The sequence below is a fragment of the Anabrus simplex genome, chromosome 13 (genome assembly GCF_040414725.1).
Source record: "Anabrus simplex isolate iqAnaSimp1 chromosome 13, ASM4041472v1, whole genome shotgun sequence".
Taxonomy (NCBI): domain Eukaryota; kingdom Metazoa; phylum Arthropoda; class Insecta; order Orthoptera; family Tettigoniidae; genus Anabrus; species Anabrus simplex.
Window position 1 is genome coordinate 79,178,792 of NC_090277.1, and position 25,779 is coordinate 79,204,570.

The 25,779-nt window shown below is 40.0% G+C and overlaps 2 protein-coding genes across 3 annotated transcripts in view; one reads left to right on the forward strand and one right to left on the reverse strand.

Moving 5' to 3' along the window:
* LOC136885050 (nuclear exosome regulator NRDE2) overlaps positions 1–25,074 on the reverse strand; it is a 56,365-nt gene extending 31,291 nt beyond the window's left edge. The window contains exons 1-5 of the mRNA XM_067157444.2: positions 24,777–25,074; positions 15,173–16,721; positions 12,023–12,142; positions 5,083–5,371; positions 133–517 (exon numbers count right to left, since the gene is read on the reverse strand). Coding sequence (XP_067013545.2) covers positions 133–517; positions 5,083–5,371; positions 12,023–12,142; positions 15,173–16,721; positions 24,777–24,855 — 2,422 coding nt within the window. The 5' untranslated portion in view covers positions 24,856–25,074. The remainder of the gene's footprint in view (positions 1–132; positions 518–5,082; positions 5,372–12,022; positions 12,143–15,172; positions 16,722–24,776) is intronic.
* Positions 25,075–25,171: 97 nt separating this feature from the next.
* The window catches only part of Mocs1 (Molybdenum cofactor synthesis 1), a 28,694-nt gene continuing 28,086 nt past the window's right edge, over positions 25,172–25,779 (forward strand). For both annotated transcript variants that reach the window (XM_067157445.2, XM_067157446.2), the window contains exon 1: positions 25,172–25,609. In XM_067157445.2, coding sequence (XP_067013546.2) covers positions 25,523–25,609 — 87 coding nt within the window. In that variant the 5' untranslated portion in view covers positions 25,172–25,522. The remainder of the gene's footprint in view (positions 25,610–25,779) is intronic.

The window sequence follows — 25,779 nt, forward strand, 5'->3', positions numbered from 1 at the left end:
TAGCACTCGTATTTTTACAACTGCGTTATCAATGACAGACCTACAGAAGCACAGGAAGAATTGCGATGTTTTGCTAAACATTCTGATGTCATCCAAGAACTGGAACAGACTACGGATAAAGTTACATCTTACCAAGTATCCCATCCTCCATGATCCTAATCTTGCTACCAGGTGCTCCTCTTCGTAGTTGGTGCAGCCGTCCTGTAGCCTGCCCGTACAGCTTCAGCACAGCCGTGGTGCTGCACAGCGACAGGGAGCACTGGGTGGTACGGATGAAACCTCGCCACAGCGTGATGCAACTAGGCTGGCGTTCTATCATGTCCAATATCTGACGTGACATAACATCAGCGGGGAGTGTACTTTCCGACACTAAGAACCATTCACAAAGCAGAGCTTCTGAACCAGAGTTGTGCTCGAGTGCCTTCTCCAAAATGGAAAGTTTTCTTTCAGCAGTGACTCGGATACTTTTGGCCCCACCTCCTCGTTTGTAGGTACATTCAAACTGCCGCATAATGTCCTGGAAAAGAAGGATGAAAATTGGTCGTCAATCTTTCCTTGTTCTCTTTACATAACTCTACAGTTTGTAACTTGGCTTACATGTTACAATATAAAGCTGGTCAAAGTTATTTTCCATTGTTCTATTACACAGTTATTCATTCCTATGCATGAGAGTTGTATAATAAGTCATGGCAACTGCATTATATTTTCTGAAAGAGCAGCAGCAACGTAAATCCACTATATGCATTTTGAAGCCCACTTCTCCGTGCTAGCACCAAATAAGGTCCTGGTACAGGAGATAATGACAAGAAGCAATCAAAACATAAATAGAAATTTCTGCTTTATTATGGACAAAATGAATACTGATCTTGTGCATCTGCAGGGTCTGTTGTAAAACTGGGAACACTGTTGACACAGAAATATTAGAGAGAGAGTGCAGGCAGCGTTAAACACGGTAGGAGGCTCAGTGTGAGTCAGCCTTGAGGGTTGTCAGATGATTTGGACGCAAAAAGCACATGGCGCAACAGCTCTGAAGGGCCACGGCCTACCAAGCGACCGCTGCTCAGCCTGAAGGCCTCCAGATTATGAGGTGTCATGTGGTCAGCACGACGAAACCTCTCGGCCGTTATTCTTGGTTTTCTAGACCGGGGCCACCATCTCACGGTCAGATAGCTCCTCAATTGTAATCACATAAGCTGAGTGACCTTGAACCAGCCCTCAGATCCAGGTAAAATTCCCTGCCCTGGCAGGGAATCGAACCCGGGGCCTCCAGGTAAGAGGCAGGCATGCTACCCCTATACCACGGGGCCGGCTTATTTGGACGCAATCACAACACAAAGAGTTGCTTTCCCTCTTGAACACAATTAGGCCGCATCCAATTCATCTGGCAAGAAAATTGCCCTTTCCATCACATCAAGGTTGAATGCTAAAAGAACTTGCATAAAAACACACTACTGTTTTAATTATTTATTAAGAAATTTTAAGATCCATTATATTAGGATAGTTTTTAAGTGGCTTTTCATCTTTTACATCAAGAGGTGCCAAAGAGTGACAACAAAGAGAAAAACATTGACTCTCTACACATTTAGCCGGCCCCGGGCTGTAGTGCCATGGTGTTTTTCTCTACACATTTAAACCTTTTATTTAGTCAAGAACAAGTTGTTTTTAATACTGTGTTTTATCTATATCACTTGCTTTTTGTGGTTATTTTAATTAACTATCATTCAAGATCACAGCTGAAGATGATTTCCCTGGAAAACAAAACATGTACAAACAAAAAATTTTTTTAATGAATTAATGTTATTGCTATCAAAGAAAATGGTAAGATTTTAATGTGGTGGAAAGGAGGAACTTCCCAAACATACAAGTAGGAATTTGTTATATATAGTAACTCCACCATGGATCAAGATGAAATTTATTAGTTGTAACAGCAGACATTCCAGAAGAGAGCTATTAAGCTTCTTCTTTTTAGGTGTCATCAGTCCATGGCCTTCTTCAATCCATCTACTTTACTCTATCTCATTTCACTCTCTTACATACCAACGTTCCCACTACAGAGCGCCCGCCCTCCAGATGCAACCTGTCAGTCTCTCTCCATCCTCACCTTGGTCATCACGATGTAGGTAAACTCCCATATACGTAGGTGGTTTGAAAAATTCTCGGAATGTACTAGAATTAAGTATCTTACGTCAGTGGAACTGCTCTTATTTTTCAACATAGTCTCCCTGTAGACTAATGCATTTGGTCCAGCGATGTTCCAGAGAAACAAATGCCTACAAGACCTGCCTAGCAACGACTTTACATAAGTGCATACTTGATATGCTTATGAACTTCAGCTATATTTGTTTTCGGCGCAAGATAGTGATGTTCTGTTTACTCTCTTGACTGTGATTATTGTGTTTTGAACATTAACTGAATTGGTACGATATGATACAATGTTAATTTTTTGCCTGTGTTCAATATATTAGTTGTTTTAAGATCTTCGCTAATTGGCTGATGATAACACTTGAAATGTGTTGAAACCGGTCCCAATAAACAGGTTGTAACTACTTTTTAGTTCAACTTACTACGGAGTATTGAAAGGTGGATCCTTCCCTATAATATTATACATCTTCTTATTTCTCTATTCAATACGGAACAATCATGAAGTTTTTAACTTTAAATGATAATGCCTTGATCCCATCTCGAAAATGAGATTCCTCCAGGCCTGCAAAATATCTCTCCAATTCTGCTGTCAGTTCTTGCCTTGTAGAAAATCTCCGTCCACCCAGGAAAATTTTCAGCTTGGGGAATAGATGAAAGTCTGATGGTGCCAAGTCAGGTGAATAAGGTGGATGTGGCAACAATTCGTACCCCAGTTCATGAAGTTTTGCCATGGCAATAACACTTGTGTGCGGCGGAGCGTTGTTCTGATGAAAGATGACGTTTTTCCTTGCTAAACCAGGCCTTGTTTCGCGTATCTTTTCCTGTAGTTGGTCTAGGAGGTTTGCATAGTATTGCCCCGTAATTGTTTGGTCAGTAGGAAGATAATCTATCAGCAGAATGCCTTTTGTATCCCAGAAAACTGAGGCCATGACCTTTCCGGCCGAACACATTGCCTTTGCTTTCTTTGGTGGTGGTGAATCAGCATGTTTCCACTGCTTTGACTGCTGTTTTGTCTCTGGGGTATAGTAGTGGACCCAAGTTTCATCTGTAGTCACAAACCGGCGCAAAAAATCTTGTTGGTTGCACTGTAAACAGGTCCGACTTTGTTCGGACATTTCCAATCTGGTGCGTTTATTGTCCAATGTCAAGAGCCGCGGCACCCATCTTGCGGATAATTTTTTCATACCCAATTCTTCGGTTAAAATATAATATCCGTTCAGAAGACATCCCTACAGCTTCAGCAATCTCCCGCACTTTCAGTCGACGATCTTCCATGACCATTTTATGCACTTTTGTGATAAATTCTGGGGTCGCAACACTTTTTGGCCGTCCACTACGCGGATCATCATCCAAGCTCTCCCGACCAAATTTAAACTCGCTGGTCCACTTAGCAACAGTTGAAAATGAAGGAGCAGAGTCCCCCAGTGTGTTCTGAAAGTCGGCATGAATTTCCTTTGCTTTCATACCTTTCTTTACAAAGTATTTAATCACTGCTCGAATCTCAGTTTTTTCCATTGTCACAAATTACTACGCGGGAACAACAACAAAGAGTCGTTACTACCGCACTCCTGCAGCTAGAGCACTGACGCACCACGTGTTCACTCACAAAGGATGTGTGATTATTGCGCGGGAACCTCGTTGTTCTAGCACTGACATCTAGCGGTGATTCCGAGAACTTTTCAAACCGTCCTCGTATGTCACTGCGGTCTTCTGAGGAGATACCTGAAACTGACCGAGCGAGCTGACCCTACAGTTAGGGGTGCGCAGCTGTAAGCATGCATACCGGAGACAGTGGGTTCGAACCCCACTGTCGGCAGCCCTGAATATGGTTTTCTGTGGTTTCCCACTTTCCCACCAAGCAAATGCTGGGCTGTACCTTAATTAAGGCCATGGCTGCTTCCTTCCAACTCATAGTGCTTTCCTATCCCATCATCGCCATGAGACATATCTGTGTTGGTGTGACATAAAGCAAATAGAAAAGAAGGAGATACCTTAAAAATTAAGGTATTGCCTAGTTTGATGCAGTTTACCACACCACCCTATCCTGAACCAATCTCTTCATCACTACTTAACTACTACATCCTACATCATTCCTAATCTATACATCATACTGATCTCTTGGTCTCCTTCAGCCTATTTTATCCCGTATGCCTCGCTCCAAAGCTAAATGAAGAAGTCCTGCATCTCTCCTATGGGTCAAATATCGCCAAATTGTTCTCATCACACCTACTCGGTTCAGTACCTCTTTGTCTGTAATCCGATCGACCATCTCACCTTAAGCATTCTTCTGTACCACCACATTTCATAGCCCTCTATTCTCTTGCTTTCTACAGTAGTTATCGGCCATGTTTCACTCCCATACAGCACCACATTATTGACAAATACTTTCAAAAATGACACCCAGAGATGTAGGTTTATGTTTGTGGTGAGTCTTCTTTTTCATGAAGACTACTATAGGTTGAAAGAGAAATAAATAAACTACTTTTCTGCTGCTTTCTTGCAAAAGGAATCCACTAAAAATTTTAACAAAGAAAACATGGGTTCAGATATTTGATGATTTGAATGGCTGACATTCCACTGACATAGTTGCCTTGACTTATGTAACGACCTCCATACCAATTACTAATACGTAGAAATCAACATTAGCTAAAACAGATTTTCAGAAGAAACAGTTTTAAGACTGCTACATTGATTAACCAAGCTATACATCCTTATGAATTTATCAATTTAGTATTTCTTGCACTATCAAATAAAGATATGTAATAAATGTACCCAGGCTAACATCTGCACTGCTTTCCAGCTCATTCTTTTTTAGGGGGTTTGTTTTGTAAATCTGTTTTATTGTGGTATCATATAGAAAAAGAATGTAATTTCTACTCTATATTGATATTCTTACATCTATTTGTTGTATAGGTCATCAGATATTACGCACATCAATACCTGAAAGCGAACATATTTGAGCCACATTTGCTCATTGTGGGGCTCATTTGCGAGTACTTTATTGAACTCTGCTGTTCTCCTGCAAAGTTCCTCCTCAACTCTGTTATCGGAAGGAGCGGGCTGGTCCTTGTTGCCAGGTACTTCAGAAGTTGGGTTCTCTTTGCCATCTTCTAGTTCCTCTGGCAGCTCTTCCACATGCAGATAATATCGTTGCTTCTTTTTCAACTTCTTCTTCTTCTTTCCCAAATAAGAACTGACCCAGCTGAGAGCAGAGAATCTGCTGTGATACCTGGTGGGGAACAGAAAGATCACAGTTAGTATCTTCCAGGGAGAAGACCAGACAAGACACTGCAACAAGAAAGAAGAAGAAAAGCTTATTAACAAACTGCAGGGCGTAAAAGTTTTATTTTGGATTGAAGGCCACTCTACTGTCGAGCAAAATGGTTATAAAGTTTGGTGAGTAATGTGTAAATTAAAATTAACTAATGATGCATGTTTTGGCCCTTTGTAACCTTCTTCAATCTTGAAAAGAATATAAAGTTTGTAGAAAAGATCTCGAGAGAACACCACATTAAAAGTCTATAAAAAAGAAATAATCTTAAAGGGTCATAACTGTGTCATAACGTATGAAACAAAACTTAAATAAGAATACATAAAAAACACTTCAACCTTCATAACTTTTCTGCAACACGATATTCTGATACGATTGACCATTTCTACACTTCAAGAACAAGTGCTTTTACTATTATTATTGTTGTTTGCGTTTGGACCCTGTTGGATCACGCAGCAATTTTATGATTCTCCTTTCTGGTCTTCCCCATGCCTTTCATTTTTTCTCCGTGGGCTCTCTTCCTTTCTTCAGTCCATTTGGTTCCTGGTCTCCTTGGAACTTCATTCTCTGGCTTTACTACCCATCTGTTTACTTTCCTACGGAGCAGATTTCTATCTCATATTTCTGATATATCTATCTGGGCTTTCTCCAGGTCCTTTTTGACTTCTTGGATCCACGGTAGTCTCTTCAATTTTCTGCTGTATGGCATGATCTTGTGTATAAGCCTGGTTGTTGGGAATCTTTGAACATGTCCATAAAATTTCAATCTTTGTTTTCTAATATCTGCTGCCGGTTGGACAGTTTCCCCGTTGCTTTATGTGATTTCAGTCTGTATCCGTCTTCAAGTTTTTTCTGGGCCAAGAATTTTCCTCATGATCTTTCATTCTTCCTTCAGAAGGTTCTCTAGATCCCCTTTTCTACTGAGTACCAGCATTTCGCTCAGAGAAATGCTTGAAGGCTCTGAAGGACTTTCTCCTGTCGAGTTATTTTTTTTTAATATATTGAGCTAATGAGTATGAATTGCTAATGAATCCAACAGATATACTGCTCAGAAGATTGGTACAAGTTTTAAAAATTGGATTTCGGAGTTCTCCTTCTTACTGACTACCATAACCTTCCTCAGGTCAACATGTACTGGTCTCAGGATGAGGACAAGGAAATAGAATTACTGTAGTCAAGAATCAATTTAGAGCTATAAAAAAAATGGCTAGATTTCAAAGACAATAATGCTCTTGACAAAACAGATCAATTCACTATACTCCGACTACTTTCCAGGCATCTGAACAATTATGTACCAACTGGCATCTTTTATGGTCACTATCAGTAGATGAAGACTAAATGTTCATGAAAATTAAGCCGGTGAAATTTGGCTTCAAATTGTGGTGCCTCTGTTTAGATGATTATTTATTTATTTATTTATTTGAGTTAATGGTTGAATGCTGCACTTACAAATTGAAGGTTTTTGGGGACGCAAGGGTGGGAAAGAGCTAGGATTGGGAACGAAGCGGCCATCCCCAGCATTTGTCTGGTGTGAAAATGGGAAACCACGGAAAACTATATGCAGGGCTGCCAACGGCGGGATTTCAACCCACTATCTCCCAAATACAAGCTCATAGCTGCACGACCCTAACCGCACGGGCAACTCTCTGTGTTATTTATTTCAATTCGCCCCTTATGGTGAAGCTGGGTTCATCATCACGTCTAACAATGGACTCTGTGGTAGTGTTGTTCTGTACCTTGTTGAAGGTTGTAAAGGTCTGTAAGCTGTTTACACTGACAAATTTTTCTCGCCTTTTCCCTTATATCGTGTTCTTCAGGATAAAGTATTTTGAGCAATTGGAACTGTGCAGAAAAACAGACTTAAGAAGTGCCAACTTGAGACCAATAATAATTTAAAGAAACAATCAACAGGGACCTTCGATTCTGAATCAAAGTTACTACAGTAGTCACCATTTCGGAAGGCCCTTGGCCTAGTGTACACCTTGGTAAATCATGTGACCTTCATCCAACAACAGCATGCAAATAGAAACGCATCACTGGTCGGTTGTGGCGAGGGATGGAGGGCCGGCAACATCACAGTCAGGAAATGGGCAAGACAGACACTGTCGTCTCTTCTGTCTCTCTCTCTCTTTATGCACGGACAAAGACCTTCCCAAATGTTGAAAGGTAAAGTAAAGTTGCTAATGTGGTGACCAATTTCTCTAGTATAAATCCCCTTCAGAAATTAAAGAGATTTTCCAGAGCTCAAGGTGAGCAATATATGTTAAAGCAACCTTTCTCGATTTTACACTACAATCATTACAACATGATTTGCATGACAATGGAGTTGCGACTTACCGTGTGATTGTGAGGACTAAGAAGTAGCGGTGGCCATTGTTTATAAATAGTCTAGGCAATTCAGTTGCAAATGTTTGGAAACTGTGCACTCTGGCACTATTTCTCGGACTGAAGTTCTGTCCAACAAAGTAAAGCAATTGATGAAGTATGATATAGACTGTGAACTAATGGAACCAATTCCCAATTGGGGGGAAACTGCAGCTCCTATCTCTACTTCCTTTAAGTATGATGGCATTGGACATTTGATAGTGAGGCATGCTTCAGACAAGCAAAATACTCTGTACTTATGTGAGAAGTGTGAAACTCGCTCACATCCTGAATGCTTCAAGATGTACCATACTCGCTGAGTAGTTCATCAATTATACCACTTTTCACGAGAGTTTAATCCTGATGTAAACAAATGGGCGGAGCACCTTGCCTATGCACGTTGACATAGACATAGTTGATTGGAGAAGCAACCGTCGCACTCACTCGACTGTATGTGAGCTCAAAGAAAAGTAGTATATGTCGCATTAATTATATTTGATTTTAGTTTATTACATTTAGAGAGTTTGGTAGAGTATGTCATCAAATTAAAATATGGTTATATATACTGGTGTATATATATATATATTTATTTATTTCATACCACCAACAGAGATGTTTCTCCAATTACAGGTGGCTTAGTCATTATGCATTAATTATTAAAAATAACAATTGTTAGAAAGAACTTAATATCTAAAAATAAAAATATACAACATTATTAACAAGTAGAGTAGCAAACAGAATTTACAGCACATTAATACTTTTTCAAGTTTAAATATACTTACTGTAATATCTAAAAATTAATTTAAAAAGTAGACTTTTTCAGGTTCGAAGTGGACTTATGACCTAAAATACTTAATATCTAAAAATGAATTAAAAATTAGAAAAACAGAAACATAAAATAAATTAGGAATTAGGATCTACAAAAGAAATAACTCCAATCTTAGACTGACTCCAGTTAAAGAAACTGACATACAAAAGAAAATCATAGAAAGTGATTGTTTATAAAATAATGATTAAATAACGAGAAATGAGGGTACATGGCGTGGTGTAATATAGGAAGTCTTCTCGTAGTGAGGGGGAAAGTCCCAAGCTGTACAGCGTGGAGATAAGGTGTTGCATCTTGTAGCAGCAGTCAGTGAGTCAGTATTCATAGGAGAGAAATGGAGCAAGAGGTAGGACCATCGCGTGTAGTGAAGCACAAAAGAGGAAAACTGCTCAGAAGTGACCACAGACAGTGCATTGTGAATGTGTTCAATAACCTGAATCCAGGTTTAGTCGTGTATTCAGAAGTTCAGATCTTCGCACTGTTGTCGTATGCGATGCGCAGCCCTATACGTCCGAATACGAGACGTTGACGGAATGGAGGTCAGTACTACGCGCTCAGCGAATCACAACTCTTTCTTTGGTGGAGGCGGGGATACACCACGTTTACATAAGGATTAAACTCTCGTGAAAAGACATATAGGCCATTGGGTCGTATACAACCCATGCTATAAATACTGCACTCTCTCAATTATTTTTTTAAAAATCCTTTTGCATTTGCAATAAATTACCTCTAAATGAATGGACAGTAGAAAACGAAAGCATGTATTTTGTAACATGTCTAACTTCGGCTTAAAATGGGTTAAGCAACTGAGTGGAGGTAATCAAATGAAGTTATATGACTGGTACCAACAACTTAATGATAAGGCCAGCACTGAGGTGGAAAGACTCCACGAAATGAGCAATGAAGTCATCACTGAAGGTTCTAAAATGTCTAGCTGAGAAAGAAACACCTGGGGGCACTCCATCCAAGCCATCGGAAGTTGACATCGGCTTGATGGCACAGAGAGAAAGAGAGAGAGAATGATGAAAATGAGGATGATGACAACAGCTACACAACTCACTTATGGGATCCCAGAGCTTCTTAACTTGAGAGCATGGGTTGATGACCATGGGGCCTCTAGCTGGGTCTAGCATTGCTTTGACTTACTTGCACCAGGCTCCTCACTCTCATCTTCCCGATCCGAGCAGCCTTGGTCATATCTTGCTCTTTAGTAATCGAAATCGGCTTTCAACTTATTAGGTCGTGTTACGTTCATGTAGTACATGCTGAAGAGATGTTAAGTACAGAACAAAACTGGCCAACTGGACACCAATGGAATCCAAACCCACAACCTCCCAATTTTGCATCAGTTACTCTACCATTTGAGCTATGGTGGCCTCGGTCATCTTTGTTCTGTTGGAAAGGATCTAGATCTGGCACTACTGCCATGCGATTACAATGCAGTCACGAAAATTCAATATTCACTGAGAGTTTAGGTTTGCGAGGCCTACAGAGTCTTTCATTTACTTGCCCTTTCTTTTGCTGCTATCCTCAGTCTTCAAGAAAAGTTGGACATCTTCCAATTTTCCTCTGATTAGTGTTAGGACAGGATTGTTGCCCAGTTGTACTTTCTCTTCAAACAATAATCACCACCACTAACAACACCAGAAACACTTACGATTTTCCAAATATCAAGTCCAAAAAATTTATTTACACTGATGATATTGCCTTGATAGCCCAGGATCAAAGCTTCCCCGAAGCTAAGCAACATTAACATCAGATCTGAAGACAATGGATGAATACTTCAAACATAATTCTCTTCGACCAAATCCCCAAAAGACTGTTGTATCAACTTTCCATCTGCAGCAGAACAAACATGCAAATCACAATCCTACAATCGGTTTCAGAGATGAGATTCTCCAATACTTCAGTAACCCCAAATACCTAGGGGTGACCCTGGACGGATCACTGACATACAAAATGCATCTCAAGAACGTAGCAGCTAAAATTAAAACCAGGAACAACATATTACAGAAGTTAACAGGAACCACCTGGGGTGCCAATGCAACGGTCCTTACATCCACAGCTCTGGCTCTTTCGTACTCAGTTGCAGAATACTGCTGTTTTACAGTGCTCACACTAAAATAATTGACAGGCAGCTCAATCAAGCAATATACTCGCTATTGGTTCTAAGTAACATTCCACCACCACCCCTAAGAAGATCTCAGTCATTGCTGAACACATGGAAGAAAACTGAAAACAACCCACAGTTGCCAATACATTCAGATTGACCAGTATTATTACCGCAGCGATTAAAGTCCAGACAACCATCATGGCGAACAGCAATCAATCTGCATGACAATCACTTCAAAATACTAGACGCCTGGAACAATCAATGGCAGAACCAAAACTCCCTGACACATCATTACATAATTAAAACTCCTTGGGAGCAGCCCGCAGGCTTTCATTCGCCTCAACGACAGTGGTGCATACTGAGTAGGATAAGGACTGGCCAGGGAAGATGCGGAGCAATACTGAACAAGTGGGGATGGAAGTCCTCTCCTCATTGCGACTGCGATGAAGTGCAGCAAACCATGAATCATATAGTGTTCGAATGTCCCCTCAGAGATTTAGAGGCTCAATGAAAGATCTCCACAACCTACCGTAACACAAGAAGCTGTTGAGTGGGTTAACCATCTGGACACAATATTGTGAATATTTTTATGAACTTGAGAGTGTATGTATTTTTGTATATATTTCGTAAATAGTTCAATGTTCTCCCTAGGGCCTTTTTAATGGGCGCACCGCCCCGCTCCTTTTACAGACCGCCTGGCTAACATAACCTAGATAGCTACTTATTTAATATTAATACATATCTGAGTCGTGAGGTGTTCCAAATAAAAATGTAAATACTGTAAAACTGTTTATTTAAATGATAAATTTTAGTTATTGTCAGCATAATGCATCAATTACATTGGCGTTTCAATGTTTAGCTTGATTAATACGTGGTGTAGTGCGCGAGTGGTGTCTGGTTTAGCGTGGAATACGTCGATTCCACCCAATGTCACAAAGCCGTACGACACTACAGCAAACGAGTGTTTAACCCGCAGTGTTACATGACTGAACGAGCAGTAGAACACTGGAAGTTGAAAATACTCCTTTATGTTTTGTTCATGATAACAACACTGAAATAATTCAATTTTGGCATTAATATCATTGTTAATGCCCTGAGGGGACTCAATTTAAAAATTATCATATTCATTTTTTTTTTTTTTTTACCTAGTATTCCCCACCCAGCTACTCATTCCTGCCACACAGCTGACGAAAATTTCGGGGAAGAACACTGTAGCTGATATTCCTCCTTTCATCATACAATAAATCACCACCACCACCACCACCACCACAAGAAAGAAAATATACTCAACATTTAATAAACTTACAGTGGTACTGCAGGTCTTGACAAAGTTTTAACTTTTAAATTCCCTCTCTGACATGTTTTATCTTCATAAAAGTGGTCATCCTCAATGGAAAAGGCCACGTGACCATATGCAGTTTTTTTCCTGTAAAAGAATTAAAGATTTTTAAACATTCAAGCAGGTGGAAAATTGTATAATATAGATTGCATTCACTCTTCAATACTCTCGAAGAATTTGGCAGAGATTTAAGAAACCTTCAGAATAATTCTGTACCTGAGAGGCAAAAGGGAGTATGTCCATTTTTTTGTGATTCTGAGTTACAGGCAGTTTTGTGTTCAGTATAATGAAACACATCGATGGAATTAAGGTGGTTGCCCTGTTGTCATTCCCTGCAGATTTAGTGTATCATAAAGCCAGCAGTGCTTGTGGGACATGCAAATTTTGCAGGAAACTCTTTAACAAAATGAACATAAGCCCTTTTGCTTCTCAGGTACGGAATTAAAGAAACATTAACAGAAACATGTCCAAAATAAAATTCCATGGAGAAATCCCAGACCCATTTGAATCCAAAGCTGGATTACGGCAAGGTGATGATCTTTCATCAATACCATTTAATTACATTTTTGAAAAGGTAATAAGAAAACAGAACCTTAGACTTCAAGAAAAAAGTTAGGATATAAAAGGTTAACCCTAGAAACACCAACAATTTTCTGGTCACATGGAGCACCAGGAAGGGGAGGGGGGGCAAAATTTGCCCACTGAATTTTTGCACGAAATAAGCACTCAATTACTGAAGATATTGTTATTTTATTAATATAAGTGTTATATAACTCTTCGTGTTCTTGTAGAGATTCTTCACAGAATCTATTAATTTTCACAAGCTTATTATACACACACTGCAAAATTAAATCTTTCCTCCTGATAACCGGAGCTACTACTGAATATAACTTTTTCAAATCATAAAATGTAACCAACTATATGACAACAATGCTAAATGCACGGATTTTAAATCAAACTCAACAATGGAACACTTGCTTTCTTCTTATAAACTCATAGAGATTCTTGATGTAAGGAAAGTATGAAATACGTTAGTAATTGTGGCTTATGAAGTCCTTTACAAATAGTTTAAGTATCACTGATCTGTAAATTCATTTGAAGCATGAATAATAAAGAAATAAAAGACGGTGGCAAATTTTGCCCCCCCCTCCCTCCACTCCCCTTGGTGCTTCTAGGGTTAAACATCAAACTTAGTTGTCTAGCTATTGCAGACAACTTAGCAATATATGAAAACACTGAAACAGCAAGCAAACAAACAGACCTCAAAGAGATAACAGCAAAGACATGGTTACAAATTTCTTTTCAGAAGACAGAATTCGTAATGAACATTAATAATACTCCAAAATTCTGAAACACAAGATAAAACAGGATCAGTAGAGTAAATAAATTGAAATACCTAGGGGAATAAACACAGCCAATTGGCCTACATAGAAGCAAACAAAATCAGAGCTCAGAAAATGGGACTGGCTTTTCTAACGAAATACGTTAACAATAAAAAATCACTTTTGGGAAAAAGAAAAATCCAACGCGACAAAACTGTTACAAAACCGGAATGCCCTTATGCAGTGGAATGTTTAATCTTAAACAAAAAAGGAGAAAGTTAAGAATTAGAGAAAAAGGAAAGTATTAAGGAAAATAGTTGGTCCAAGAAAAGTTGAGACTACTAGGATGAGAAGTAATAAACATATAGCCAAGCTAAAAATTTATAACATGCCCTCAGGAAATATTTGGGCTGTATTGATAGAACATCAGAAAATAAGCAAGTATCCCGTTTGTTCCAAGAACAGATATTATCCAAATCAAGAATCTGTTTTGTCAAGTCAACAATATGTTGACCAACACCTCGATTTAGAAATCTGCACTTCTATACTTGTATTTGAGGGATTCTATCAAACCAAGGTCTTTGTTGTGTTTCAAGAAAATTGAATATGCCCTTCAGATCCAATGAAACACAGCGCTACCAGACAAGCTAGTCATGCAGTAAGGGGTACGCAGCTGTGAGCTTGCATCCGAGAGATAGTGGGTTCGAACCCCAATGTCGGCAGCCCTGAAGATGATTTTCCGTGGTTTCCCATTTTCACACCAGGCAAATGCTGGGGTTGCACCTTAATTAAGGCCATGGTTGCTTCCTTCCCAGTCCTAGGCCTATCCCATCGTCACCATAAGACCTATCTGTAACGGTCTGATATAAAGCAAATTAAAAAAAGAAAAATCACAGTGTTTCAAACGGGACGTTTTCTTAATAAAGAAACACTAATTTTTAAGAATTTCTTAAGATGTCCAGTGTTTTAACATGTTTTTAGCCCCATTCCATGAACAACACAAACCACATGAAAATGCACACCTACCTTTATTGATCTAACAAGTGCTTATAATACAACTGAGGATTCATGCACTCATAACCAAATTTATGTGTAGTGTTTTAACACTACATTCATTTTTACGAAACATTAATTTTAAGAATTCCTAAGAAGGGTCATTTACTTTATGCATGTACATTGATTTCAACATGACATTCCACTGTTTTCAAGGGACATTAATTTCAAGTCATCCTCATGAAGGTTCATATGTTTTTAATGTTTTTATAAGAGAATGATTATCCTTTACCATTGTTTATCTGCTGATGATGGCTTGAAACAAGCCGAAGCATGAACTGACCAATTGTAACTTATCACGAGTAATACAAGCATTGATTAGCTTGACCATAATTAACTTTTAATTTGGAACTGATAACTGTCAATACGGATCACAATGATATTTGTAAAGATTAATAATTTCTTTCTGTATGTAATTATAGCTTCTTTCTTTATATGAACATGTTGGGAAAGAAAGATTCTACTAAACAGAGTTTGACAGAAATATGTCCAACCCTTTTTGCTGTTTTAGGAAGACAGATAAGACAGACAATAAAGGTTAAAAATAAATCTTCAAATGATCATTATTTCTGAAACAAATGATTATAGGGATATTTTGTTGAAATAATAAATGTACAGAGACACGACCCTTGCAATTTTATTTATTAGGGACAAGCCTGAATAAAATGGTTTCTCATTTCACTAAAATATGTTTCAACATTCTAAATAACTGGGGTCATTAGTTTGAATATAATCAGCATACCTTTTAAGCTCGCGTTTCACTTGCTTCTTGGATCTTTTCTTATCAGAAGATGGCATCCCCTCTTTATCTGCAGATAATGTAGGTGGTGACAGAGACTCTTGCCAAGATGGCAAGTTCCTCTGGTCGTCTCCAGTTAACCTAGATGTTGACAGAGACTCTTGACAAGATGAATTCCTCTCTTCAATTGAAGGTAGCCTAGATGTTGACAGAGGCACTTGCAAAGATGATGAATTACTCTGGTCACCTGCAGGTAACCTAGATGTTGACAGAGACTCTTGACAAGATGATGAATTCCTCTGGTCACCTGCAGGTAACCTAGATGTTGACAGAGGCACTTGCCAAGATGATGAATTCCTCTGGTCATCTGCGGGTAACCTAGATGTTGACAGAGACTCTTGCCAAGATGATGAATTCCTCTGGTCATCTGCAGGTAACCTAGCTGTTGACAGAGACTCTTGCCAAGCTGATGAATTCCTCTCTTCATTTGAAGGTAACCTAGATGTTGACAGAGACTCTTGCCAAGATGATGAATTCCTCTGGTCTTCTGCAGGTAACCTAGATGTTGTCAGAGGCACTTGCCAAGGTGATGAATTCCTCTGGCCATCTGCAGGTAACCTAGATGTCGACAAAGACTCTTGCCATGATGATGAATTCCTCTGGTCGCCTGCAGGTAACCTAGATGTTGACAGAGGCACTTGCCAAGGTGATGAATTCCTCTGGTCATCTGCAGGTAACTTAGATGTTGACAGAGGCACTTGCCAAGATGATGAATTCCTCTGATCATCTGAAGGTAACCTAGATGTTGACAGAGGCACTTGCCAAGATGATGAAGTCCTCTGGTAATTTGCAGGTAACCTAGATGTTGACAGAGACTCTTGCAAAGGTGATGAATTTCTCTGGTCATCTGCAGGTAACCTAAATGTTGACAGAGGTGCTTGCCAAGATGATGAATTCCTCTCTTCATTTGAAGGTAACCTAGATGTTGACAGAGACTCTTGCCAAGATGATGAATTCCTCTCTTCATTTGCAGGTAACCTAGATGTTGACAGAGACTCTTGCCAAGATGATGAATTCCTCTGGTCATTTGCAGGTAACCTAGATGTTGACAGAGACTCTTGCCAAGGTGATGAATTACTCTGGTCATCTGCAGGTAACCTAGATGTTGACAGAGGTGCTTGCCAAGATGATTTTCTCTCTTCATCTGCTGATAACCTAGATGGTGACACAGGCCCTTGCGAAGATGATGATTTCCTCTCTTCCTTTGCAGACAGCTTAGGTGGTGGCGGAGGCACTAGCCAAGAAAATAATGATTCCTTTTCTTCATCTGCAGATAATCTAGGTGGTGGCGGAACCGGAGGCAATTGCCAGGATGACGATTTCCTCTCTTTATCCACAGATAACCTAGGTGGTGGCGGAGCCACTAGCCATGGTGGCAGTAGATCTTTTGATACTTCACCGTAATGAGCTTGTGGCAGACTAGCTCGTCGAGATTTTTCAGGAAGCTTGACATTGAAACTTGCATTCTCTAACCAGGTTGTAGATTTGGTAACTGAAAACAAAAAAGGCAAAAAGGGATTTTAAAAATACTAAAAACTACTGAATATAAGCATGATAAGATGTACTTTTATACACAAAATGATCTGCTAAAATTGAGGAGCAACTTTCTTTTGAAAATGGTAAAAAATACCAGCTTAACCCGTGATTGGTGAGGCACAGTCTCTTCTTGCAGCCATCGCAACAATGCTATTTATTTTTCAAGAGCTCTGAAGCTGTACACTGTTATACATTCCTTAGTTGTGACAATGCAAGTGCAGCTCATATTGTTAGTCGCATGTCGCAAGATACCAAGATACAGTACTTGAGACCACCCATTCTGTGCACACTGCAATCAGTGTAGTGACCAGGCAATGTATATATTATTTAGACTATATTTTACTATCATCATCATCATCATCATCATCATCATCATCATCATCATCATCATCATTGTCTGGAGCAGTTTCCAACCACAGGCTGGATCTACTTCTATATTTTACTATGTTTAGGTAAAATGTTCTATGGCAGAGAACAAGAATGATTGCAATGGCTATTTCCGTTCATTTTAGTTTACACTATTTTATTGATCTAATTGTAGTTGTAGGTACATTTTCTATCTGTGAGCCAGGCTGAGTGGCTTGGATGGTTGAGGCGCTGGCCTTCTGGCCCCAACTTGCCAGGTTCGATCCTGGCTCAGTCCGGTGGTATTTGAAGGTGCTCAAGTACATCAGCCTCATGTCGGTAGATTTACTGGCACGTAAAAAGCCTCCTTCGGGTCAAAATTCCGGCACCTCGGCAGCAAGCAAGAGATGAGTCACTTGGTTGTTTTAATTCACCTTTTGTTTCACAGAATTTACCGAGCTCAAAACATTTTAAGCAAGCCTCGGACCTATGGGAGTAACAGTACTGAGTTAACATTGATGCTTTCACGGTCCGTACTTGTAGACATAAGGGCTTTTGTCAAGAAAACAAGGTGAAACTCTTTACGTTTCACAGAGAATTTTGCTCCGCGTCTTCAGAAGAAAATCTCGACTGCTTACGAGGAAGACTTCTGCAATAATGAAGGTTTTATTTAGACGTTATTAATAGAAACTGTAGGTAGTACGTTCATTTGTCACCAGGTGGCTCACCGTACGCAGTACAATGCTACCATTCGAAGCAGAAACTGACGGCACCATCAAAATCAGCCTGGGTGGGGGTGTATAACTGATATACACATATATGGAAGTATGACTTTGACAGTCCGGCCCCGAATGTGGGGGACAACGTGTCTGCCTGTCACCCGTCGGCCCGGGGTTCGATTCCCGGCCGGGTCAGGGGTTTTTAATTGTAAATGATTAATATCCCTGGCCTGGGGACTGGGTGTTTGTATCATCCTAAACGTTCCTTTCCTCACATTCGACACTTTACATTTTTGCAATTTCCAAATACACGCAGGTTCATAACATATGGTGCAAAGTAGGGGCAAAAGATCTTTCTAGGTCGATGCCCCAAATAAATAGCTTTTTTTTTTAATGACTTTGACACAAGCAAGGGTCAGTTAAGAGTGGGACTTGGTTACTCCCATAGGTCCGAGGCTTGCTTAAAATGTTACAAGTTGCTCCCCAGACCAGAACTCCCGGTGTAGGTTCAGCATGTCGACGCCGCAGAGAGGTGGAATGCAGCCTCTCACCTGGTCTTCTCTAAACCCGCCAACCTGAGCTCAGAAAGCCTGCGCTCTAATGTCTAGCTGCATAAGAGAGAGAGAACACACCTCAAGATTTTTTTAAGGTGGATGCCATTTTCTTTTCAGTTTTGACTTTGTTAACATGTATCCTTAAAGTTTTTCAGTTCGTCAAAACTAACACAAGATTAAGAAAACACTAGAAAATACCTGGAAATGAAAACAATTAATACAATTTGCTTTACGTTGCACCAACACAGATAGATCTTATGGCGACAATGGGATAGGACAGGGCTGGGAGTGGGAACGAAGTGGCCGTGGCCATTTGCCCGGTGTGAAAATGCGAAACCACAGAAAACCATCTTTAGGGCTGCCGACAGTGGGGTCTGAACCCACTATCTCCCGGATGCAAGCTCACAGCTGCTCGCCCCTAAAGCATTGCCAACTTTTCCAATAAAACAATAACAGAATGACATGTTTCATTCCTGAAAGAACATTAGGATCAAATCACTTCTATTATGGATTTACAATTTCAATATTGTTTATGTTGTGTTAATGTTACTGATTAAGAGTGGCGGTGGCGGTGGTGGTTATTGTTTTAATAGGAAGTACAATGGGACAAGCATGCTCTATTAACACTAATCAGAGGAAAAGTTGGAAGAGATCTGACACTTCAAGAAATGAAGGTATCAGCAAAAGAACGGCAAAGGCCACAAAGGGCATGAAAAAGTCAAGATTCCCTAGACCTTGCAAACCTAATACTGGTGGGGTCAGAAAAGACCAAGAGTCAACCAAGGGAGGTAAGTTAGGAAAGATGAAAGCAAGGAGCCTGACACAACTGGAAGCAATGGCAGACTCAGCTAGGAGAATTATGGTCGACAACCCACGCTCCAGAATGCAGAGCCCCTGATCCCCCTTAAACTCGCCTCTTACAACAGGCAGGGGATACCATGGATGTAATCTATCGCCCACAACCAGAGGGGGTGGCAGGAGGCTACTCACAGTGAGAAGATAAAGTTCTTCAATGGCAGGTCATGTTAGATGGATGGAGGAAGAAGACAGATTATCTAAGAGAGTGATGGACTCGGGTATGTAGATATCATTATTTTGTTTTGGTGTTTTCCATATTTGTAGTTCCTCATCACCAGATGTCTTATTCCAGGCTTGTGTCGAAGTCATACTTTCATATGTGTGTAAATCAGTTATACCACCCCCTCCCCCCCAACTCCCAGGCCGCTTTTGATGATGCCGTCAGCTTCTTTTTTGAATGCTAGTGCTGTACCGCGTACAGTGAGCCACCTCGTGACGAATGAATGTACCACCTACAATTCTATTACTAACGTCTAAATTCAAACCTTCATTATTGTAGAAGTCTTCCCCGTGAACAGTCGAGATTTTCTTCTGAAGACACAGAGCAAAGTTCTCTGCAAAACGTAAAGAGTTTCACCTTGTTTTCTTGACAAAAGCCCATATCATGTCTACAAGTACTGGCCGTGAAAGCATCAATGTTAACTCAATACTGTCGGTTGTTCTAAGGTGAAACGATAGCACCCTAAGAGAGTTCAGTCTCTCTTTTATCTCTAATCTGCCTCAATTCCACCAACATTCTTCTACATCTGAGGCCTCATCAAAAGAACGAGGAATTTCTTAAAACTCTTGCTTTACTTTTATACCCGAGGGGGTATAACCAACACCCGTCCAAAAATTAAAATTATCATTGTATCTCCATCTCACAAAGCGGAGGCGGGACAGCTTTTACACCAGGTACTCCGGTTTTCCCCGTCATCTTTCAATCCAGCAACACTCTCGAATATCACTTCAGTTGATCTGTCAGTCATTAATCATGCCCCAGAGGACTGCGTCAGGCTTTGGCAGCCGGCACAATTCCTATCCTCGCTGCTAGATGGGAGCTTCATTCATTCCATTCCTGACCCGGTCGAATGACTGGAAACTGTCTGTGGATTTTTGTTTTCATCTCCATCTCAATGGTTCACTAATATGCACTTCCTGCATTACAAACACTCTGAGAGCAAGATGTAACAACAGAGACTTAGTTAACTGGCAATGATGTGGAAGTAGCCCAGCACTTTTCGAAGACATTGCCATTCTGAAGTGTTGTTGAGGAGAAATATACTTGAAGCTTGGGCCAACTGCTACACGATTCCTTATAATGTCTACAGTGTTCTTATCCCCTGTGGGTGGGGGCAGTAGAATAACACCCATGGCATCCCCTGCCTGTCGTAAAAGGGGCCCCAGGGGCTCTCAACTTGGGAGCATGTGTCGGCGACGACAGGGCCCTGAGCTGAGTCCTGGGATTGCTTCCACTTACTTGTGCCAGGCTCCTCACTTTCATCTATCGATCTATCCTATCTGCCCTTTCTTGATCAACTCTTGTTCTTTTCCAACCCTGACGGTATTACAACTTTTATTATAAGTTGGGTCCACCTTATTCAATACATAAAAATTGTTCCTTAGATGTAATTACAACATACATTTCAATCAGAACTAGTTTCGACGCCCCACTGTGTCATCATCAGCTGATATAAGTTTGTGGAAAAATCGACAATCATATTTTATCTACTTCAAATTGATCACAATTTAAAACCATATTAACAACTAGAAACTGTGTTAAAATTATATTATATTTTCTACAAGTCCAAGACTTGCGAGTCTTAAGCCATATAGTGATAAAAACATATGCAAACCGGTTTGCTCACTTATGAAATAACATGGATTTAAAAGAACAACAACTTAAAAATAAAATGAAGCACAACAAGCAGTGTTGTGATACTAATGTAATTACATCTAAGCAACAATTTTTATGTACTGAATAAGGTGGACCCAAATTATAATAAAAGTTGTAATCTTGGTTCAATACGGACAGACAATGAAGTTTATTAATTTAACCTGACGGTATTAGGTAGAGAGATCTAGGGAGTCTCATTTTCACGTCCTTTGTGGCCCTTGTCTTCCTTTCGCCGATACCTACATTTTTGAAGTGTTGGATACCTTCCATTTTTTCTCTCTGATGAGAGTTATATAGAGAATGGTTACCTAGTTATACTTCTTCTTAAAACAATAATCATCACCATCTCCCCTTAGAGTGTTCTTGGTTTATAATACAACACCGCTTGGCTTATAATACAACACTGTGGATGAATAAACATTATATTTAAGTAGAAATTCATCAGTCGTGAAATGTAATGCGTGTTAGAATAAGCAGGCTGGGTTAACACTAGGCACTTTGGTTTCAGGGAAGGATACTCTTGCAAAGTAAAGCTCGCTGGTTTCCAGCAGGATGTGTCAGAGGTTTAAGACATGTGAACAGCTGGATTGTATAGCAATAGACTTTTCTAAAGCTTCTGACAGAGTAAACAGTGATGTACTTATCAAGAAAATGAGAAAAAAAACTGTATAGGAGGGTAGCAGATAATGTGAAAGTTGTGTTGAAAGACAGGAAGCAGAGGGTAAGGGTAGATGAGTCATTATCAGAACGTCAGGAAGTGGGTAGGCATGTACCACCAAGGCAGTAATTTTTGAGAACAATATACAAGAAGGATTGAACTCGCAAATCAGACTATTTGCAGATTATTTAGTTGTACAGGAAGTATAGTTTAAGACTTCACACTTCTGCTCACCGGCCGCCGGAATCCCCGAGCGAGTGCCATGTGGCTTGTGTCAAGCCTGACATGATAAGGAGTGTTGACAGTTGAGGCAGCAGATGTTTAGCTCTGTTGCTCAGCTTGCTAGTAACAATTGGACTTTTAAGGTGTGCCGTAGGATTATTACCTCGATGGTTAAAAACATTACAGCGCAGAGAATATTTGTGATCTAGTGTTATTTGCAGAAGAAGAAGAAACCAGTTAAAAGGTGCCTTCAAAAATTCTGTAGACAGTTTCCCAGTTCTGCAGTACCATTGACTCGTTCACAAGTGGCGTAGTACTGGTTCCGTAACTAACAAGAAAAAATAGCAAAGGGGGAACAACTCTCATACAGGAGATGTTAGAAGATATACAGGCAAGACTGCAAGTCAGTCCATATAAGTTACTTTGGAAAGTAACTCAGGAAACTGGTATTTCGCATTCGTCGGCACGTAATGCAATAAAATAAAAATGTTACTGTTTTTACGTCCCACTAACTACTTTTGACAGTTTTCGGAGTGCAACAAAATTATTACATTTACGATCTTACCGGACTCGTTCAGTCCATAACGTACAGCCTACAGATTTCATTGCAAGAATAAGATTTTGCAATTCGCTAATGTACCAGCGTCCAGCCCTGCTGTCTAGGAGTAGCGTGCCCTCCTATAACCCTGAGCCCGATTCCCGACAAGGTCAGGGATTTTTACTTGGTCCTGAAGGTTGGTTCAATATTCACTCATACGTGATTACAAATGAGGAGCTATCTGCCGGTAAGATGGCAACCTTGGTCTAGAAATTCAAGAATAACGACCGAGAGGACTAGTCGCAGTGACCACGCGTCACCTCGTAATCTGCTGGCCCTCGGGCTGAGCAGCGGACACTTGGTAAGCCAAGGCCCATCAGGGCTGTAGGGCCATGGGGTTTTTGTTTAATGAATAGTGTCCACGATAGTATCATGGATTCAAACTTTCTTTTTATGAGTGATGAAGCATGGTTTCATTTCAGTGGACATGTCAGTTCACAGAACAATAGGATCCGGGATACAGAGAACCCACACATGTTACAGCCGCTACCTCTGCATGGTGAAAGTGGGTGTATGGTGCACTATTAGTGTCCGACAAATTATTTGTCCGATTTTTTTTAGTACACGATTACTTCTTGACCGTTATATTCACAACATTCTCGAACATTTTTTGCTGAACTGATAGAAGAAGAAAACAAAGTATGGCTATTTCCAACAGGATGGTGTGACAGCCCATATGGTGCATAACTCTATGCGACAGTTGCAGGAAGTGTTCGATGATGATCAGATCATCAGTAAAGGCCTGATGTCCCCCTCGTTTGCCTGATTTAAGCCCATGCGACTTTTATCTATGGGGAAATATCAAAGGGATAGTTTACAGGAATAATTCTTGAACTACAGAAGAATAAAAAGTCAAAATTAGGAACATCGCGCGTTCCATCAGTGTCCATGAACTGCAAAGTGTGTATCGAAATCTCATTACAAGATGTGAAACTTGCATTGCAGCTCAAGGAGATTACTTTCAACATTTTCTGTAAATACTGGTGAGTTCAGTTTCATTTACTTGTTTGTTTATTTATTTATATGCCCTGAGCACGTAGGGCCTATATAGATTACGAGTTCAGTTCTGTTTAGTTTCTATACGTGTAATCATGCTGCTTCTTTGAGACAACCACGTTCACTTGCCAATGCTCGCTGCCACCACTTCTCTGCATTCCTATGCCTCGATACTTCACTATGAAGTCTTAGAGAATATACTTCCTGTAGGTACATAGAAAAGTGAACCGTTTAGACGAGTGTAAAATACTGCAGGAGGGTCTGGACAAAATTCATATTTGGACTCAGAAAATTGGGATAAAAATTAACATTGAAAAGAGTCTTGGGAACAAGCCATGCAAGATAGTGGGCCATTACAAAACCTGCGGGGAAAAGGTAAATCTTGAAGATAATTGTAGGTACTTAGGGGTCATTTATGGGGTGGTAAATTTTACTGGGGAAACATATAAGGTATGAGGTCAAAACAGCATTTAGGTCACTGCACATGGTAATTCGGTAGCTAATATGAGCAAGCAGGAGGATAAGAGAGATGGCATATTTAATACTTGTAAGACCTCTCGAGCTATGCATGGGATTCAAATCAAGAATTTTGGTAAAAGAATTGAAGCAGACAGGGAAAGAAGCTAGGTATGTGATAGGGGACCACAGAACCACTAAAATTGATACAATCATGCTAAAGAAACGTGGGTGGGAAAGTTTATCAGAAAGGAGACACAAAGAAAGATTGGGGGTATGTACCTGACATACACAGGGGAAAGTGGTTGGGAATATACTGGAAAGAGAGACTGAAGTCTGATCATGAATTTAAGATAAGGTTAAGCCAATGGTACAATAACTAGGGGGAAAAAGGATGGAACAGCTTACCAAAGGACATCTCTAACCCTTTCCCAAAAGATGTGCATTCATTCAAATGGAGAATGAGGTCATGGCAGGAATAAGTAAGAACTCGGCAAGACAATATTATGAGTAGTATGGAATGTGTAAGTATGTATTATGTATTTCTTATAATTTTTCCACTGGAGAAAATACCCCATTTGAAAAATATGTTCTGCTTCTAATTATCTCCTGCTAACTTCACGAAATCTTGCAGATTCTAACCTAATTCATCCCATTAAGGTACTTAATTTTCATTAACGTAATACAGTACATTACAACCCTCTACTGAAAATAATAAAATATGTTTACCTTCCACTTCAACCGTTTCTGAATTAGAAGCATTTTGATTACGTCTTGAACGTTCATTATATGCAGGGAAAATTGACATAACCACAACAATACGTCTTGTTTACAAAATCATCACACTCACACTTATGACACTAAACATTCACTATTTACATTGCTATTGTAGAGTTTGGTTTCTCTACCTTAAAGCAGGTTCACATTTTAAATTCTATGTTCTCAATCAAAAAGCGTCTAGAATGGAGATAATTTAATATTTGCGTTAGAAAATAGTCCCTAACTTGACCCTACAGTCGGAGAGTCTTCATTAATCCCCCTGCATCATCTGTCACGTGCTTGATGCCGTCAGGCCGTCAGCTCATTCTCTTTGCGTCAGCCAGGGCGTCAGCTGTTGTGAAGACTGAAGGATGACCACACTGTCGGCATTGGTCTGCATCGTGCATTTGCATGGAGGGGTGTGCTAGCAAATAAAGCCAATAAAGAAACGAAAATGATGAGCATAACCTTAATTAAGGACTAGGTGCTTCATTAAATGAGCAAACTTTCTACGTAATAACGCATGACTTGTATGATTTTGTAAATTGGTGAAGCGCAATTCCGGTTCGTATTCCCCTTCTACTTGTCCGTGAAGGTCGTTGTTTATGCATTAGATAATACTGGCAACTACTATCTAGCAACCACAAAACACACTGTAAATACCGCGACACGCGACAGTGTTCCCGAGGCAGTCTCTTAGTGCACCTGGCCCTGAAATGCTACGCTCGAGAGTAGTGTTCCTTGCCGGAAGCAGACTTTTGAATACTGGTGCGGTATTACCATCGTCTTTCACGGATACTAAAGTGAGTAAACATATATATTTCGTATCAAACGAAATCTGTTATAAATGGTCTATTTTCTGAATTGTCTGCTGATATCTGTCAAATAGCGAATAGGTCTACATTATGAACATGGCAGGACCAAGAGTGTCAATGGATTGTTCTTATTAATGCACTTTTTTTAGCGGAAACGT